General features: G+C 38.4%; 2 protein-coding genes across 2 annotated transcripts; one reads left to right on the plus strand and one right to left on the minus strand.

Moving 5' to 3' along the window:
- The first annotated feature begins 1,957 nt into the window (after positions 1 to 1,957).
- On the plus strand, positions 1,958 to 8,463 carry spp1 (secreted phosphoprotein 1). The gene is made up of 8 exons (XM_086300122.1): positions 1,958 to 2,080; positions 5,507 to 5,576; positions 5,701 to 5,739; positions 5,817 to 5,891; positions 6,755 to 6,817; positions 6,916 to 7,047; positions 7,295 to 7,642; positions 7,802 to 8,463. The coding sequence occupies exons 2-8, from the start codon at positions 5,523 to 5,525 to the stop codon at positions 8,216 to 8,218; spliced, it is 1,128 nt and encodes a 375-aa protein (XP_086156248.1). The 5' UTR covers positions 1,958 to 2,080; positions 5,507 to 5,522; the 3' UTR covers positions 8,219 to 8,463.
- A 5,381-nt stretch (positions 8,464 to 13,844) lies between these two features.
- On the minus strand, positions 13,845 to 17,286 carry LOC147325559 (uncharacterized). The gene is made up of 3 exons (XM_086300123.1): positions 17,151 to 17,286; positions 16,843 to 16,919; positions 13,845 to 15,577 (listed from the first exon to the last, which is right to left on the minus strand). Exons 2-3 carry the CDS (start codon positions 16,900 to 16,902, stop codon positions 15,182 to 15,184), a joined length of 456 nt encoding a protein of 151 aa, XP_086156249.1. The 5' UTR covers positions 16,903 to 16,919; positions 17,151 to 17,286; the 3' UTR covers positions 13,845 to 15,181.
- Between the last annotated feature and the right edge of the window lie 1,431 nt (positions 17,287 to 18,717).

Here is an 18,717-nt window from a genome sequence, read left to right on the forward strand (position 1 = left end):
GCGGCAGGCGGGAGTTGGACCCAAAGTGCAGGACTCACAGACTCGAGGGAATGAACTCAAAACACAGCTTTATTTGCTGGTAAAACAAACATACAAACTAAACTAAACTGGGAAGCCACAAACTAAGAACTACAGCAAGACACAGGGAGATCCACACACAGCATGAGGGACGACGTCACGCTGAACAGAGGGAGACGCAGACAGAAATACACAGAGGGTTAACGAGGAAAGTGGGAACACACGGGGAACACAGGTGACACTGATAATCATAACGAGACAGGGCGGGGTGAACTGAACATGACATGTACGGGCGTGAGAGTCACAAAGTAAACAGGAAGTGCACAGAGGTTCAGACAGGAGGAGAGAGAGCACGGGGAAAACACAGACATAACGGGCTGGGGAAACATGAAACAACCACAAAGGGAGACGAGGGCTCATAAATACATAGAGGGCACACAGGGGGAAGAGAGAGCACGGGGAGAACTTAGACATAATGGGCAGGGGAAGCATGGAATAAAACATAAGGAGAGACGAGGGCTCACAGATACACAGAGGGGCACACAGGGGGTAAAAGCCATGAAGGGAAAACACTTAGGGAACAACACAACAGGGCAACGCAGAAAACATGGCCTAAGCAAGGAACAAAATACAAACATACAAGGAAACTAAGAACACTGGGCCAACATGGCCCAGGACCATGACAACTAAGACCTTAGAACTCCTAAGATGGTAAACATGAGATACTGTGTATTTTGTCATAGATTGTTCTGACACTGTAAATTGTGCACAAAAGTGGAGCTTATGAAACATCACAAACATATGAAAATCCCATGGTTCCAGCTTTTAAAATATATTAAATACAACTTTGTTGTTGTTGTCAAAGGAGCTTGGAAAGAAAAGCGTCTGGACTTCTTTAATTAAGTTGCTTGAAGACGTTTCACCTCTCATCTGAGAAGCTTCTTCAGTTCTAAGGTCAAATGGTGGAGAGTCCCAGATATAATGACACAATGAACACACCCGAAACTCTGGCTGATTGGGACCCACGCCCAGTTTCACACCTTGGCTCAGGCGATTAGAGGATCATCAGGGGGTCCTTTTGTCCCTCTGTGGGGGGTTACTCCCACTAGGTTTATATCTGGGACTCTCCACCATTTGACCTTAGAACTGAAGAAGCTTCTCGGATGAGAGGTGAAACGTCTTCAAGCAACTTAAAGAAGTCCAGACGCTTTTCTTTCCAAGCTCCTTTGACTACGATGACCTGGATGACTGAGAACCTTCACAGACATTTTGTTGTTGTTACTGTTATTGGAAATATAAATTATTTATATTTAATGACAACAATGTTAAAAAAATTTCCTTTATGCTGTATGCCACTAAATGTTCTCCCTTTTGCTTTAGGCAGTTATCAGTCAGGTTTAGTTCTAACACAAAAATGTCTGCATACACAAAGAAGGAAAAAACTAGCACCTTTTGTTTGACAGTTTAAGACAAATCAAATTGTTGATTATTCACAGAGACCTCAGTCAGATGATTTTGTTCTGTCTGTAAGGAAGCTGAATCACTGTCATGCCACCTACCACTATATGCTGCTGTTTTTAACCCAGAGCTTGTTACTACATGTTCTTAAATTAACTTACACACATAGTGAGCTTGTGTGTGTGTGTGTGTGTGTGTGTGTGTGTGAAAGAGAGAGGCAAAAAAACAAAAACAAAACGCATTCATATGCTTCTGTCTGGGTTTCAAATGTCTGCATGCCTTTATCCACGTATTTGTCTTGTGTTCTGTGTGTGTGTCTGTGTGTATTTGCCCCCGACACCACCACAGCACACCACCAACCACAGGAAGAGTGGGAGAGAGAGGAGAGGTGGACACCATGGAGCGGTTAACCTCATGACATCACAAGTGCTGAGATGATTGGCTGCTGCCAAAGGCTGGAAGGTTTATAAGCCAGCCGGTAGCCCTACTTTCAGCAGCATCATCACGGTGAAGCAAACCCAGGAGATAAACTAAAGACAAATCACGTCTCTGTGTTTCTGCTGCAGCCGCTGAACCCCTGAAGCTTCCCTCAACTGCAGACAAGGTCAGAATGAATTCATGACAAATTAACATTATATGTAATATATGAAGTTCTTGTCTGGTGTTTGCATTCCTAATGTCATGGTTAGAGGTGGGAAACTAGCTTAATGTTTATACAAGCTCCTGAAAATGTGCTTTTTTTTTTAGCTTGAAGAATCTATCATTACAATGTGGAAATGTGATTATCAGGTCCTTGACTATATCTGCTGCACTCTCTAGTGCATGTCCAAAAGAATGTACACAGTCCTTTCCTGACTTTAGTGTCCCCACATTCTTAATGATACAGCACTTAGCTATACTTTTGAAAACAGTGTGCTACCTGCTGCATTTTGCAGAAGACTTTCCTAGCTTTAAAATGTCAAAAAGACTCATAAAGAAACATTTTTCCTAGTCTGATATTTAAAAACTGACCGACTGGTACAGAACCCAATCCTTTATGAGAAAGTCCTCTACACGTCATCATCTAACACCAGTGTTGTACATAACAAATAAATGTTACAATGAGAGCAAATCGTCGTAGCAAAGCCAGAAATCATGTGGAAAGTTTTAAGCAAAAAGCATAGAGCAGTTGGAACAGTTAGAGCAGCAAATTAAAGCTTGTTTTTGTTTTTAAACTATCACACTTGATGAACCGTGTAGGTGTCCACATACTTTTGCATATGTATAGGATCTCTTTTAAAGAAATTTGTTTGTAAATGACATTTTTTTTTAATTTTATGATTTTTAATTTCACTATTTTCCCCATAATTAAGCACTAAATGTTAAAGTTTTTGAATAGTTTTAAAAGGCAAATGTCTTTTATTTAGCAAATAAAAAACAAAAAAATAAATTTGTAATGTAATGGTGTAAATAGCCCTTTCTTTGGAAGAAAGAGAGACTTCTAACAAAATCAATCTTAGCTTTTTTTTTTTATTATTCATATTGAAATGACCTTCTCAGGAATTTAAATCAATGCAGAGCAAACTGATAATAAACCCACAAGAGAGCTTGGTTATCCGCTGTGGAGTTTATTGCAGTATCTTATGAGAGTTTGAATTACTGTCTGTGATTGGTTTGAGTCTGTGCAGCTGTTTGATTGGTTTGCCACCAGGGATAGGAAGAGGAAGCTGTGGGCACCAGGAAACCAACTCAGTGTTGACTAGTGATGCTGACAACACGCATACCCACAACAATGCACTGCCAGCTTAAATTTTTGCTGTTAAATATATTTTTGTCAGATATAAATTTAAAAAAACAAAATCCAAATATTTGTCTCTGCTTCCGCTCAATCTTCTGCTTTTCTTACACATAAATTGATTAATCACTAAGCATATTTTAGTCTGGTTCGATCTTCAAAGAATAATCTGTGTAACTAGATTCAGGATCTTTTACTTCGAACAATGAAAACTGTTTACCACAGACAGTTTTGAATGATGGATGGACAAATTGAGACCTGAAAAAAGTCCTTAGCAATACAGACTGGGGGAAATTAAGAGACTCCTGTCAGCCCTCTTGCACTGATAATCTTCTTCACTCTGAATATTTCTTCATTCCAACTTCCTTGCTGCTATAAATCCTGGGTAAACATTTTCAAGTAAAAAGAGGATAGCTTATCTAAAATTCACAGCTGCTTCCTGGTATACTTTCACATGTTTTTTTAGGGTGCTTAAGAAAAAAGCATTGTAAGTTAATGCAATATTAGATGGACAAGTGTTTTATTAAACCCAGTTTGTCTCTGAGATGCTAAAAGTTCAACAAAAGAGTGACTTGTTTGAAAAAAGTACTAGTCACCGGTAACCTGCACCAACCCAAAGAAAAACGCTATGGTTTCAGAGCTCACATAGCATGTAACTTCCTATAAAACCACAATGTGTGTTGTTTTTTTAAATTGTTGGTTTTAATTTAATAAATAAGATAGATGAAACATGTAAATTGCCTTTAAAATTGCTGGCTGATTGGTTACAATTAACCCTGCTTCGACTCTTTAAGTTAAACTAACTCTTAGCATCACTTGAGTGTACAGTTCTAAGAGCAGTATCAAACCTCCTAACCACGACAGCAATAAAGCTAAACCCAACACCTAACCTAATCTTAACCCGAAAACCAATTCTGAAATCCTAAAAAAAGCTATTTGTAAAAGTGAAGTAAAAATCAAACTGTCCTTACTTTAAAGGTCTAAAGCAGTGGTCCTCACCAAGATAGAAAAACAAGAACAATACACACACTTAAAGTTACTTCCATTCCACATGTGCATGTGTGGTTGCTTTTCATGCAAAATCAGCACTTATTTCCCAAGCAGCCCAAGTTAGACCCAGAAAGGACAGAACAAAAATGTCCATGCTTTCAAGGTCTGAAACATAATCCTCACACAGTGCAATATACAAAAATACACGCATACACAGCTACAATTACTGCCACCATACATATGAGGTTGTTTTAACTTAGTCCTGAAATCAGTCCAGACAATAAAGAACAAAATGTCTTTATTATACTTTATTCTCTAGGTTTAAGGTTAAAACTTGTTCTCATAAAGAATGAAAAAATACATGCTCGCATACAGCGACAGAGACATCTGACATTATGCAGTTGCGCTGTGGCTTTCCATTTATAACTTAGTGAATTACACACTATAGGAAAAGTCCATCATTAAAGATAAGCACTTAGACTGTTCCTCCCACAGCAAACACCAACATTAAAGCTTGTTAAAGAACATGACGAGAAAAGAGAAGAAGGAACTAAAAGACATGAACAAAGACAAAACAACAATGAAATAAACCCACTAACAAAATGATTCACATTGTTGCATTGGCTGTGCTTTATTTTTTGGCTCAGCCCATGTACACCAACCACCCTGCTACTGAAAAGTGTTTATTGAGGCTTGACTGAAAATAGTCCTCTACAAAAACACAAAAAGCATCACAGAATAATTCATAGTATTGCAAACTAGACTCAGGCAGTAGAAAATCAAACAAAGTCATTTTTCTAAAAACATTCTCGAACAAAATGAATCTCCTTCTAAATGGTACCTGTTATTTTTCTCCTGTCTTTTTTTTTGGGCTCCAAATTAGTTATGAACCGCCTGCTCATAGTTTGAAAAACCGTGCTTCATAGTGATGCGATTTTCCTGCTGTGATGACAGAGAAAATGTTTTACTGTATCGAACTGAGTCGTCAAAGGCACATAGCTCTCTTTAGCTTTGTAATTAAGGCCTTAATGACTCCCTGGGACATACCAAGGACGGTTAACAGTCATGTGACTGTACAGCCTCCGCTTTTAGGAAGGAATCTGGGTGAGAGGCTGACATGTCATTGTGTTTCCTGTGAAGTTATGGCTTTCAGACGAGTATTTTGGTGCCGAGCGCTTTGTATCATGATTATGATTTATTGTTTTATTGTGATGTTTTATTGTGTGACTTCAAACTGCGTTTTTTCTGCCTTTCTCCTCCAACCAGGCATCAAACTGAGACAATGAAAGTGGCTGTTGTGTTTGTTCTGCTCTTTGCCACAGTTCTCTGCCGGCCGGTGAGACACTTTTGTCAAATCAAAACTACACCCAGATTAAAAATAGATAAATTAACTGAGAACATAACATGTTTTATCATGCCATTTTGTCATAAATTTCACTCTGGTCCCTTTGTTTTTCTAGGCGAGAAAACTTTCCAGTTCAGAGAGCTCTGAGGAGGTGGTAAGTATTCCAAGAGAGGCCGGTGGGAGGTGGTGAGAGAAAGAATGAGACATCCATGGTGTTTTTCTCTTCCACAGGTGAGACGACCAAAACCTCCAGCACTCAGAAAACAGGCGCCTGTGGTTCTTAAGGCTCGTCCCCCACCTGTGCAGGTAAAATATTCATTTTTTGTGTCCATTTATCATTTTGTCAGTTTGCTCTCCTCTCATTCTTTCTTCTCTCTTATCTTCCCTCCAGTATCTTCTCCTTATTTTGTCCTTGCAGTAATGGTTCTCCTCTAATTCTCTGCTGTCTGGGCTGTCAGCCACTTTCACCTACTCACTTAAATCTCACAAGGCACATATGTGATATCTGATAACAAAACCTATTCAAAATACTGTTTTATGGGAATTCAACAATATTTTACTACATGTTTTATTGTTACATCACAAAAATATAGTAAAAGTGTACAAGTATAATCAGGCAAAAGTCAGAGTAAGGCAGAAAAGTGATCAGCTAATTATTAAAGTTTAATAACTGCACAAACACAATTACCAGAAGGCCAAATAGGTAGATTTAAAATGCTTTTTTTGATTGGCTAAAAGTCAAATCCTCAAAAATTGTTCAAAGTAATGTGAACAATGTAAATTATAAAAGGGACGGTACAATATCTTGGACACACCAATATGTTAACATGAGGCAAAGCATCATATTTTTAGATGCACTTCATCTGTGGCTATGTGCTACTGGTAGCTGGAGTTTATTGAGACTACGGGTAAAATCTTTGTTATACAGAGCAGAGAAAAGCAGGAGAACTAGGATTTTTAAACTTGTAGTTCAATATCTCATTCTGATTTTAGCTGCGAAGTAGAGATGCAAAATAATCTCCTCTAGCTGGGTTCAGCTTAAAGTACAAATTTTATAAAAGCAATGAAAGAAAACTAAAGGACGATTTCAAAGATTGTTTCTTCCAAAGAAAGGACTCTTTACAGCAATGATGATTAATCACATTCATTGCACGTCTCCCATCTCGCAGAATGTTGTAGCAGCCGCGGCTGCTGGTTCAGATGAGAGCGCAGAGACTTCAGAAGAGGAGGAGGTGAGAGATGAGCAGCAGAGGTCAAAACAGTGATCATTTATGTTACAATGCATTTATTGTTAAACTCTTATAACATTGTGTTTTAATGGTTGTTGCAGCATCAGCAGCAGGTGGCAGCCGAGGCGCTACCTGAAGTCAAATCTGTCGTCACAGACACAACTTCAGATTCGCCCTCTGTTAACAACCAGGACAATGAAGACGGTGATGATGATGATGAAGCAGAGGAGAGTGTGAGTAAAAATGTCCTGTGAAAACCTTTTCATTACTTCTTTAAATAACAGGAATTTATTATTTCAAACAATTAGTCTCATGTGTGTCACATTTCTCAAGCTTAAGTTTAGATATTTGTGTCAATAAAAATTTTAGATATAAAATGTATTTTAGCCATGCCGATGAAGATATGAGTCATGGACAATTTAAACTAAACTACTAGAAAATCAGTAGGAATTTTTGCCAACTTCTATATCTTGTCTACAGGAAACAGAGGAGGAAGAGGAGGAGGAAGATGAATCCAGCGACAGCTCAGAGTCTGGTGAGTCCTCCACGCCTGCTCCTTCTACAGTAGCCCCTGTGGTTGTCACAGAGACACCGGCCCCTGAGTCGACTGATGAGCCCATTGTGGCCACCGTCGTCACCGATACAGCCCGCGGTGACAACCTGGGAGGCTACCCCAGCGAGTACAAGTCCATCGTTTATGTGGAGGAAAAATCCTACCACAAGGCTCCCGGGCCCTACAAGTCCTATGAGTTTGAGGACACAGGAAAGAAGACAGCCTATTCAATGACCGGCGGCAATGAGGTGGAGAAGCTGCCAAAGGTGTATAAGGTACAGTTAGCTTTATCAATTTCTAAAAGACTGAACCAGAATTGGTCCTTAAAGTTAGCAGAATCCCTAACCCTCATTTCCGATTACTGCATTAAAAGGTTAAAATATAATGTTGATAAATATGCAAACTAACCCTCACATCTCTCCTTTGACCTCTAGACTATTTATGTCAACTCTGAACTCCTGGAGGAAGACACCAGCACCCCTGAGGTGGAGAGCCAGGGTCTGGATGCGTCCTCTGGCACATCTCAGGATCCGGATCCCCGCCAGGCCGATCTGGCAGAGGAAGAGGAGAGCACCAGCACCAGTGACCCTACCACCAGCGAGAGTGAAAGCAGCAGCACCCCAGAGGAAGAAGAGGAGGAGGAGGAAGAGGAGAGCGCCAGCACCACCAGTGATAGCACCAGCCAGGAGGCCGAAGATGAGGAGAGCCAGAGCAGCGAGGAGGCTACAGCCACACCTGGAGCTGCTGACGCTGACTCCGATGAGAGTGACAGCACTGAGAGTGACTCTGATGAGGAAGGGGCAGCACCTGACACCACCACTGACATCCCGGCAGTTATCACTGCCAAATAAGCCCATCTAGGAAATAGAGTGGGCGGTGGTGTCCGAATCACATAATGTGTGCACACTGCATCCATGTGCAAAGAGCCCCCTCCCGAGCCCTTTTCCCCTGCAAGGTCCAATAGGGATGACCAAGGCTGAATTATTATTGACTCATGTTTTCAGCTGATATTTCCATGAAAATCTGTGCATCATCTAACAAAGCACATGTGTTTTGCTCTCTAGGGTTTTGGCTAAATAAACCATTAACGCCTTTATCCTGTGATCCTTGTAAATCTCATCTTTGATCCAGTAGGGGAAAAGAAGTTAATTGAACTTTAAAAATGACGACTGCTACCTGTAACAGGAGGTTGACCGACCTCATGATCTTTGCCCCTTCCCCTTCTCCCTTCTCTTCCAGCAGGGTACAAGGTCAAAACTGATAAAGAACAAAAACGCTGACAAAGTTGAGTCCTCTTGTCTACACTAGCACAAAACTGCCATTTACTATTAATTAATAACTGCAATACGCAAACATACAAAGTTCTTATGCTTAATAAATAAATGCAAATGCATATTTTATATTTAAATACATTTGTAATACTTGTAATCATTTTGAAAATAATCAAATTTAAAACTGACATTAAGTCACACATTTGCTGCCAGTGTGGCTTAGCTTTTTTGCTCGCTAACATTACATTTTGCTGGTGTAGATAAAAGGATCCAGGCAAAGAACAAAAAAATTCTTCTATTACAGGGTTCAATCAGATATAGATACAGTACACACATACAGACAACACAGCCCTGTTTATTTGCACAGTTGCTACCTACACTACATGTTGTTTGTCCCATGTTGTTTACTGTAATGTACCATAATGTACCATTTCTAAAATATTAATAAAGTTCTTTTTCATAAAAAACCCCCATCTTGGTTGTGTAAGCATAAACACTATTCTGAAGTTTACCGCATAGTCCTGTGAAAAAGTTTACACAAGACTCTATGTGGTGAAAAACTAACTGCACGGCACGTAATTCAGTAGCTCGCAGAACTAGCATTAGCAGCAATAACTTCAAGTAATGATTTTATATGACTTGATCAGTATCTCACATCATTTCCCCCCCACACTTGATCCAGTTTATTTAAGGTTGCAGGCATTCATTTATGCACAGCTCTGTTGAGGTCCTGTGGCTACAAAACAAACCCAAATCATCACACTTCCACCGCCATGCTTGACAGCTAGTATGAGGTCTTTGTTTTGATATGCTGCGTTTGGTTTTCACCAAATGTGGCGCTGTGGATTCTGGCTGTGGATATGGATTTGCAAAACATCTTTGCTTCACCAAAGGACATTGTTCTAGAAGTTCAATTTGATTCAGTTCTATTCAATAATATTAAATAATGGTAAATCACATACAAGGTCATCTCAGGGCACTTTATATTATTATATTGTAAGGTACTGGGCCCACAACAATATAGACGTGACCCCAACAATCAGAAGATCCCTATGAGCAAACAATTTGAAGTCTTTTACACATGATTGCTATGTTGCTAAATACAGTAAGCAAGGCAACAGTGATATAGAGAAATACAAAATTATTAAAGTGGAGAAAAGTAGAGATCGTAAACAACTGAAAGGTTTGGTAGACTTGTATCCAGCCATTTTTAAAAAAGTTTAAAGGGAACAATCTTAACAATTAATGTCACTCATGTCTGTGTGGTAAATTTGATGCTGGAGCCTAACAAGTACTGAAAAATATTCTCATAAACAAGGGAATCTGAACAGCTGACTCTTTCAGTCAAATTGGAAGCAAAACTACACAAACCACAATACTGCTCAACTTTAATCTCAAATGTTAATGGGTTATAAATGTTTTTAATGGGTAATATAAAAATATATATATTAAAAAATAGGTTATATATATAATTTCTCCTCATGCAGTATTTATGATTCAAGAGAGAAATTAGCTATAGTACTAATCCTTGAATGGTGGGCCTTACTCCCTGGTGGGTTATGAAACATACATTTTTCTTCCCCACAATAACAACAAACCAGTAAACAACTGGAAAATTATAAGTTAAAAGTGTTTATGTATTATTTGTAAAATCAATGCATAATTCAGCTAGTGTGTGATTGTGATTTTTGGTACTGAAGTCAAGTTTTGTTAATTTCCCCGTTTCTTTAAAAGTTAAATCATGAGGTCAAAGCCTGGCCCAGAATGAACCCTGGCACAATGTATAGGCTGAATCTAAAAGACTGTTTGCCCAGACTTCGCCTTCCATTCTGTTTATGTTCTACTGTCTGTCAAATGCGTAATACACACATTTAAACACATGTGCAGACACATAAATGCAGACGTTAGACAGATTGCAGAGTATAATCAGTTCTCCCAGACTGCAGCAGTGAAGATCCTCAGGCAAAAAGACAAGAAAATTAAAAATAAAGTAAAGTGTGATGCTGTGCTTCTCAAGACTGTGAGCTGCATGATGTTGAGAAATGTACAGTGCAATACTGAAACAACACATCTTATTATGCATTTGATATGTCATGCCCTGAGCATATGCAGGACTGAAAACAAAGAAATGTGCTCTTTAAAAAGAACCCTGATTACAAATATATTTGTAGTTTCAATTTCATGTAACCTTAATTACTAGACTTGTGCTTACTTTTGGTCTCATGAATTTTGTATAGATTCGAATATTAATTTATTTTGTCTATTAAGTTGTGCAGGATTACCTTATGTCTTTGCAGAATTTGGTCTTTTAAATTTCCATTCATACCTGCTTATGCTGGTACAGTTTCAGTGTTACATCATCTGAGTAGTACGTTGGGAAGAAGAGTGAGTCTTGACTATAGGAGATGCTTTCAAGAAAAACAGTGCTTTGCCATTAATCCACAGCCCAAACAGTAACAGGTTCAAATTAACAAGAACATCGGCAATTTCACTATTCTCTTAATAAAAAAATTATAAAATCTATAAAAAAAGTGTCATAGCATCCATCCAACATGTTCACATGCTCAAACATGGCTAATAATAACTGGGCTTGTAGGTAACAGAATAGAATACTTTTATTGTCACTATACAGTTGTACAATGAGATTGCGAGCATCTCCAACTCAGTAGAAACATGTGTGTGTGTGTGTGGGGGGGGGGGGGCACAGTTCTGTAGCACTATATACATATGAACAGGACTAACAGAAAAAAATAAAATAAAATGTAAGCAGGCTGAACAACTTGAAACCAGGGTGGGAACTGACTTTCATGATGTTTGCTGCTCTGCTGAGGCAGCAGGAGGAATAAATGTCAATCAGGGAGGGGAGAGGGCAGCCAATGATCTTCTGTGCTGCCTTGACTGCACTCTGAAGCCTTGCTCTGTCCGCCTTAGTGCCTCTGCCGTATCATACGCAGTATGTTAGCAGGCTCTCAATGGATAAGTGGTAGAAGGTCAGCAGCAGGCTGGAGTCCAGCTTGTACTTCCTGAGGACCCTCAGAAAGTGCAGCCGCTGCTGGGCCTTCTTGACGACCCCTGAGATGTTGTCTATCCAGGAGATGTCAGCGGAGATGAGGACACCAAGGAACACACTCCCCGTTGATGTATAGTGGGGCTAAGTCAGTGCTCTGCCTCCTGAAGTCGACAATGACCTCTTTGGTTTCCCTGGTGTACAGTGCAGGGTTGTTTTCTGAACGCCATGCTGCCAACTTCAGGACTTCCTATCTGTAGTCTGCCTTGTCTCCCTTTGAGATGAGTCTGACTACCGTGGTGTCATCAGCAAACTTGATGAAGAGGTTGTTGTGGTTAGTTGGACTGCAGTTGTGGGTATAGAGAGAATACAATACCTGGAAATACCTGGAAAACATGTAATGTCTGCAAATTTTGAACAAACATAAGTTTGAGTTAGGAAACAAACTAACTAACAAACAAACTAACTAACTAACTATGAATTTTAACCAAGAAATTCGAAGAATTTTTGTTAGCATTTAGTCTTTGGATCAATTTTCTGCTTAAAATTTAGTTAATTGAATTTATTGATTTATGTGTTTAATGCAACACATCTCGGAACTATGGATGAGTAGAAGGTAGGAAGCTCCTCAAGGAGATGAAGACTGGAAGCTAAAATTAGGAAAGGATGAACTGAGGTGCAGAAGACAACATGACGTCCATAACTGAGGCTCTAGAAAGTGCTAAATACATATACCAGAGAGATATGTAGGAATGTGTTTGTGTAGGAATATGTTAAAACTAATTCAGACAGTATTTGAGCTAGCACAGAAGCTTGAATGGGCTTGCTCGAATTTATCTATCAGATTTTTAACAATCCTTTGCCCCATGTCTTCCACAGACAACCAGATGTTCTCAGTTGCAGATATAAAAATCTGTAATTTCCTTTTTTTTCTTTTTAGCCCTTTTAGCTTCCCATTAGTTTTGGTTTATTGTGTCATTTTTCCCAGTGCATCTCTTTTACGGTTATTATTATCCTTTTGAATATTATTTGCTATTAGAATTTTGAATTTATTGCCCTACTTCTTATTAAATCATTACAATCACCACTTTTGTTATTGTTAATTTTGTGTTTCAAATCATATTTGTTTCTTTGATCATTTTACTTGCAGATTTGACTCTGTACACATCCTAACGGTCGACTTCTGCCAAAAACTGAATTCCTCAACTAACAGAAACTGTAATAATTAACCATTCCCACTAGATGGAGCTAGACAGGTCGTTGTTATAGCTCAATGCTGAGCTTCTTATCCACCCAGCTAAGACAACCCTATTTTGGTTCTTGACGAGTAATCCAGGCATCACACAAACAGGCATAGGCTATAGTATTCTTTATTTCTTTTTTGCTTTATTTCCTAAAATCTGTAGATTAACATAAAAAACAAGAATCCATTAATCTGTTTTTGTTCTCTATAAATTTAAAAATTCAATTTGCCAAATTGTGTCTGTTCTTTGAATTTTTGTGGTGATAAATTGTCATTTATTGCACATTCCTAAGAATAAAGGGATAAACTACAAATAAAAGCGTTTTGTAAAAAGTATTTACTTATTTACAACTCTTATCTATGAGTCACAATTAGTGTGCAGTTGGACCTTCACATCTGATTTCATAACAAAACCTTTAGAGATGGTGATAACGAGACTTCGTTAACTAATGCATGATGTCCATAGAGCCTCAGCCACTTTTTATACAATTACAATTAATCAAAGAATGCTTTCAGACATGTAAATGATTGTTTATTGGGCCCAAATGTATTCTGCAGCAGGACAAAAACCCCAAAACACAGCCATAGTCATTAAGAACTATCTTCAGTACAAAGAAGAACTGGAAGTGATGGTTCGGCCCCCACAGAGCCCTGATATTAACATCATCGAGTGTGTCTGGGATTACATGAAGAGACAAAACGATGTGAGGATGCCTACATCCGCAGAAGATCTGTGGCTCATTCTCCAAGAAGAATTGTTGCTGTTTTAAAGGCAAAGGGTGGCCACACCAAATATTGATTTGATGTTGATTTCTCTTTTGTTCATTCACTGCATGTTGTTGGTTGATGAAAAATAAATGATTAACACTTCCATTTTTGAAATCATTCTTTATTTATAGCTCACCTGCCTAAAACGTTTAATTTAAGAATTAAATGATGATATAAATATGACCATATTTTTTTTATTCTGTATGGATTTTTTTTCTTTATTAGAAAAAAAAAACAGCAGTTGTTGTATAATCAGGCATATTAGGTCCAAACAAGTCCAAAGCAGTATAAAACAGTAACAATCAGCAACATTTAGGTCTTCTTTTGCCTCTCTGTTCTACATTTAATCTGTGAACATGTACATTTATAGCGTGCAATTACAGAACCCCACTGTGGTAAGGACTCACCAGCATGTACAGACAAGACCTGACGCGACACACCCTCCCCAGTCTATAAACACACTGCTGTGGGATACATATTCTGGATACCTCACGAAGAGTAATAACCTTTTGTTGTTGTTTTGTAAAATTTAATCAGTAACCATCGCTTGCCTTGGATGTTTTTTCTGCTTGGCCACATATCTTTACACTTCCAACATATCAGCAGATCTTTCCAGAAAACCTGAAGTTAATTTTAACACATTGTAAGAATTGTCCTCAAAGCTGCAATAAACATGCAAACAGAGTATTTTCATTTAATATAATTAAATATTTAAGTGCTTTTGTTTGTATGAAATATGCTATGAAGCAATAGCTTTTACCTAAAAACTGCAGGTCATCCACTCCATTTCATAGGACTAAACAGCAGTGAAAGATTAAAAATTCGTCTAAATATACATTTAGTAGCACACACACACACACACACACACACATATAAAGAAACATTTTCTTTACTGACAGTTCACAGTACTAGTAAGCATGAGTGAAATCATCCATTTGAACCAGACTTCACACACTTTGCTTTTTGTAACTCTGCAATGTCTCTAATGTTAATTTAAAATTGGCTTTAAGAAAGTATTGCCTTATCATCATGCCATCACATTCTCTGCCCTGTTATTTAGACTTCTAAATTTAAGATGTCTCTTAATTCTGCTGATTGCATGCTAAAAAGGGGGAGTTAAAAGGTAACACAACCTCTGTTACTTCTTTAAGGGAAAAAAATGGATTCAAAATAATTCAGCATCCTATTGGCACTTCTCATTCTGTACACGTTTTAAAGAATCAGATTTTATTGTATATGTCCAATGTTTCTCAGTGTAAACCAATGTTTTATTGCTGTCTTTCTAAGTTACTGCAACATGCAAAGCAGAGTTCTGATTGTGATGATCCGATACCCATCAAACCAGTGCATAAGCACTTCTTTTTTAAAGCCATTTTTAAATACAAGCAAAAGAATTTATAAAAAAGCAAACTGGGAAAAAATATGAAGACTTTATTTTTTCTAAATTGGATAGAAAGTGTCCACAGGCGGCTCACTAAAGTCAAACATTTGTTCAACAATATGGCTCTCGTTGTCTGACTGTTGCTCAGTTGTCTCCTCTGTTGTCAGTAATGGGAGCTGCTGTTGGAATCAGCACCGTAAAGCACTGATCGCATGTTGGTGTGGCATTGACAGATGGGGTTGGCGTTGCTGGAAGGGGCGTCGTCTTCATCACAATTGGTTGGTCAGTACCCATTGTGCTTACTTCAGGAGGGACTGTACTCCCCTCTTCAACAGTTGTCATCGCAGTAGTGGTTGTGACTGGCGTGGTCACTTCGGGATCGATAATCTCCTCAGAGGACAACCCCCCCTCCTCAGATGATTGACTTTCTGAAGATTTGCTGGAGCTCATGGAGTTGAAAGCATCCCCAGTGAACCTGTGGTGATAATGTTGGATTTTGTGGTCGGGGATATCGGCATCATGATGCCTTCTGAAAGCCATCTGTGGTGGGAAAACCAAATAATAGAGACAATACCCTCAGATTCTGTTAAATAAGCAAAAATCTGTGTTTGTCTGACAGAAAAATATAATTTTGATGACGGTGTTAAAAGATTTAAAAACACTTTTAATGTAGCCCCACAATTCGCCGAAACATAAATTTTATGTCCCTTAAAGTTACAGAGAAATGTTTTAAAACGATCCCGAAACAACCATTAATCAGCACAGACTTCTTACACGCTACTGTCACATTTGGAAGAAAACATCATTCAACGTGAAAATATCCCAACAAAGACCAAATGTATGAATAGAATTTTTCATTTAGGACAGGTTATAAATGAAAAAGATGGAAAATTACCTTACTGTGATATAAGTTGAGGATAAATGCCACGATGAGGAAGTATCATAAAATAAATTGAAAATTTCAAAAAAATGTTTTTTATTCATAAAAAAGGTAGATTGAAACTGGTTGAAATCCAGTAAACAATCTAAATGCTCAAATGGACTAAAATCCTTTGCACATAATCCTATTTGTTTTATATAAACATTTGCGTGCTGTTGGATGTGTGGTTTGGGAGTATGTAGGCTGTAGTTGTTTGGATGGCACTAATCCCAAAGTGTCATCCCAAATCATAGCGTGTATAAAAAGATGGACATATCCGCTGTGACGCCGCCCACTGGTTTGTGAAACCCCGCCTTTAAGCCTTGTGGCTGAGCATCTTGGTGTTTTGAAACAGGGCGGGATGAGGGTTTATCTGCTCATAAAACCAAGGGATACACATCTGTATGATAGCTATGCTGAAAATTACAGAGTAGATCAGCACAAAGTAATTTACTGAGCAAACTTCATGTTTTGTGTTTAACCTAGTGGTTCAAACCTTAAAATCAGCAGCAAAGTACATCTGACTTCTTTTTGAAACCAATGGAGTCACTCCCCACTGTTCATTTGAAGGACTGCAGAGTGATGTCATGTTTCAGACCAAGACCTATGCCAGTAGACACTATGCATCCCAAAGTGTTGGCTAGTTTAATCAACTAATTACTCAAGTTGAGGGTCACACATCCCAAGGGGCACAGCTTCCTGTAACGCCAACAAATTGGTAGAAATCTATGAAATGCGGTTGAGTTCAAGTAAAAAGTGGAATAAAATGGAGAAACTCGAGTAAAATATAAATATCTCAAGTATCTCAAGCTGAGACAGATGGCAAGAAAACAGCTTAAGTGAGGAAGATAAGAGAAGTTTGCGGTTCCTTTGCGGGTTAACTTACTGGCTTGGCAGATGTTGTTGTAAGAAGGGCGATGACGAGGGCGGTTTTCAGAAGTTCCATTTCTGATTGATTGCTGTCTGTGAAGGAGGGAAACCACAGAGAAAAACAGTCACACAATCCAGAAACAAGACACTCTGACAGGGTGGGCATGACGGATGTACACCGAAACGTGTTATAAATGAAATTAAAATTTAATTAACAGTTGTTCATAGAAGCAGTTATCATCATCAAATTTTATAAAGTATGAATTAAAAAACAAAATACAATCTGTTAAACTAATAATAAGAAGAATAAAAGAAAAAACTCACCACTTTCTGGTCTGTAGTTTATAAATTCTTTTAAATCCTCTGTAAAATCAATCCAACTGTCTGCTGCTGTTTGTTGTTTATCAGTGTGCAAAGGTGTGTGACTTCAGTGGAGACAGTGGCTCATATATACTGCCTGGCAGAGAGCTGGGCTGGGCATGGCTGTGACGAGGACCTGAGAGAAGGATTGAGTAATACTGTGTTTTCCAGGGCCAGAGTGAAAGGGAGGGACAGGACAGAAGGTTTTTAGCACACAATATAACTCACCAAAATGCTACAAAATTAGCACTGAGATTATTTATCGTGTCTGCTGAGTTATGAGCTTTACTGGCAGATGCTTGCATTGTTTTGATGATCAGAATTAAAGACGGGCTCTGAGTCTGTGTAAATACCTTCTTGTAAATGAATAATTACACCTCAATGAGTTTAACGGGATATACAAATGGGAGCTCAGCGTGAGGGGTTGAAATTGGATTTTGCTCCAATTTCAAACCCTCACTCTGAGCTGTCTTTTTATTTATCATTAAATCATTAAGTCTGTTAAATCTAATTTCATGCAAACACTAAGACCTTTACAGAGTGTTGGAGCTTAAAGAACATTTTGCTGTGATCTTTAATCTGTGATCTTTAAAAGTGTTAGCAGGTGTCGTAAAAGGGGGTATGTTAGGCACAAGGGGGTGATGAAGGTTAAGTAAGTAAGCAGGATGTGGAGCAACAGTTTTCTGACCGTCGTGGTTTAGTTGTAACATAAAAGGAATGTAAAGGGAGCTCCCACCAGAGGCATTTGTTTTGGATTTTTCGGTTTGTATGGAGAATAATTGTTTTCCTTTTTTACATTCACCTTGTTTTTGCTACCGAAAAGCATACAAGCGATTCAAGAAGAGCACGAGTCAGAAACTTTACGTCCTGCAGAAGCGGCAAAGAAGGACCGAAGGTTGCCGCTACACAGAGCATTGCTTTTGTTATTCAGGGACGGTCAAACTCAGCTGTAGTTAGCATCTCTGTCAATTCAGTTCAATTCATTTTTATTTATTTGCCACAAAATCAAACAACAGTTGCTTTATATTGTAAGGTAAAATCACCCCAACAACCATATTACCGCCTATGGCCACAGTTCATGTAAAACATGCAGTCATCATGAGAAAACAAGTAAAACACCAAAATAAATAAATGCAAATCAAAAAAGTCAGATTTATTTCTGTGCATCCTCTTCTATGCCTCCCATTAACAGTGTATATAAAAGATGGAGAAAGCCACTGTGACAGCACTCGGTGGTTTGTGGGTCATGTTTTGAAGCCTTGGCTTGATTATTTTGGTTTCCTTATTTTTTCCTTTGCTTGAACACAACAATCCAGGGTTAGCTCTCTGAGTAACTGAGGACACACTTACTGGAAACTTATATATATATTTTTTTTTTCTTTTTTGTGTCCCGTTTGGATCTTTAGCCATCAGAATTGTTGTCTTAAGGCCAAGACAGATGCCAAGCGGATTTATTTTACCAAGTGGATCATCATGGCCTTGCCATATTGGTCCATTTGATTGACCTTTATTATAATTATGAATTCATTTT

The sequence above is a fragment of the Aulonocara sp. 'chitande type north' Nkhata Bay genome, linkage group LG7 (genome assembly GCF_057382095.1).
Source record: "Aulonocara sp. 'chitande type north' Nkhata Bay isolate Kocher_YH1m ecotype deep benthic linkage group LG7, A_spYH_male_GT1.1, whole genome shotgun sequence".
Lineage (NCBI taxonomy): Eukaryota > Metazoa > Chordata > Actinopteri > Cichliformes > Cichlidae > Aulonocara > Aulonocara sp. 'chitande type north' Nkhata Bay.

Coding starts and splice junctions, on each gene's coding strand:
- spp1 (XM_086300122.1), top strand. CDS start 5,523: ATGAAAGTGGCTGTTGTGTTTGTTCTGCTCTTTGCCACAGTTCTCTGC. Junction 5,892..6,754: donor CTCGTCCCCCACCTGTGCAG/GTAAAATATTCA, acceptor CCCATCTCGCAG/AATGTTGTAGCAGCCGCGGC. Junction 6,818..6,915: donor AGACTTCAGAAGAGGAGGAG/GTGAGAGATGAG, acceptor TGGTTGTTGCAG/CATCAGCAGCAGGTGGCAGC.
- LOC147325559 (XM_086300123.1), bottom strand. CDS start 16,902: ATGGAACTTCTGAAAACCGCCCTCGTCATCGCCCTTCTTACAACAACA. Junction 15,578..16,842: donor CAACAACATCTGCCAAGCCA/GTAAGTTAACCC, acceptor TTCCCACCACAG/ATGGCTTTCAGAAGGCATCA.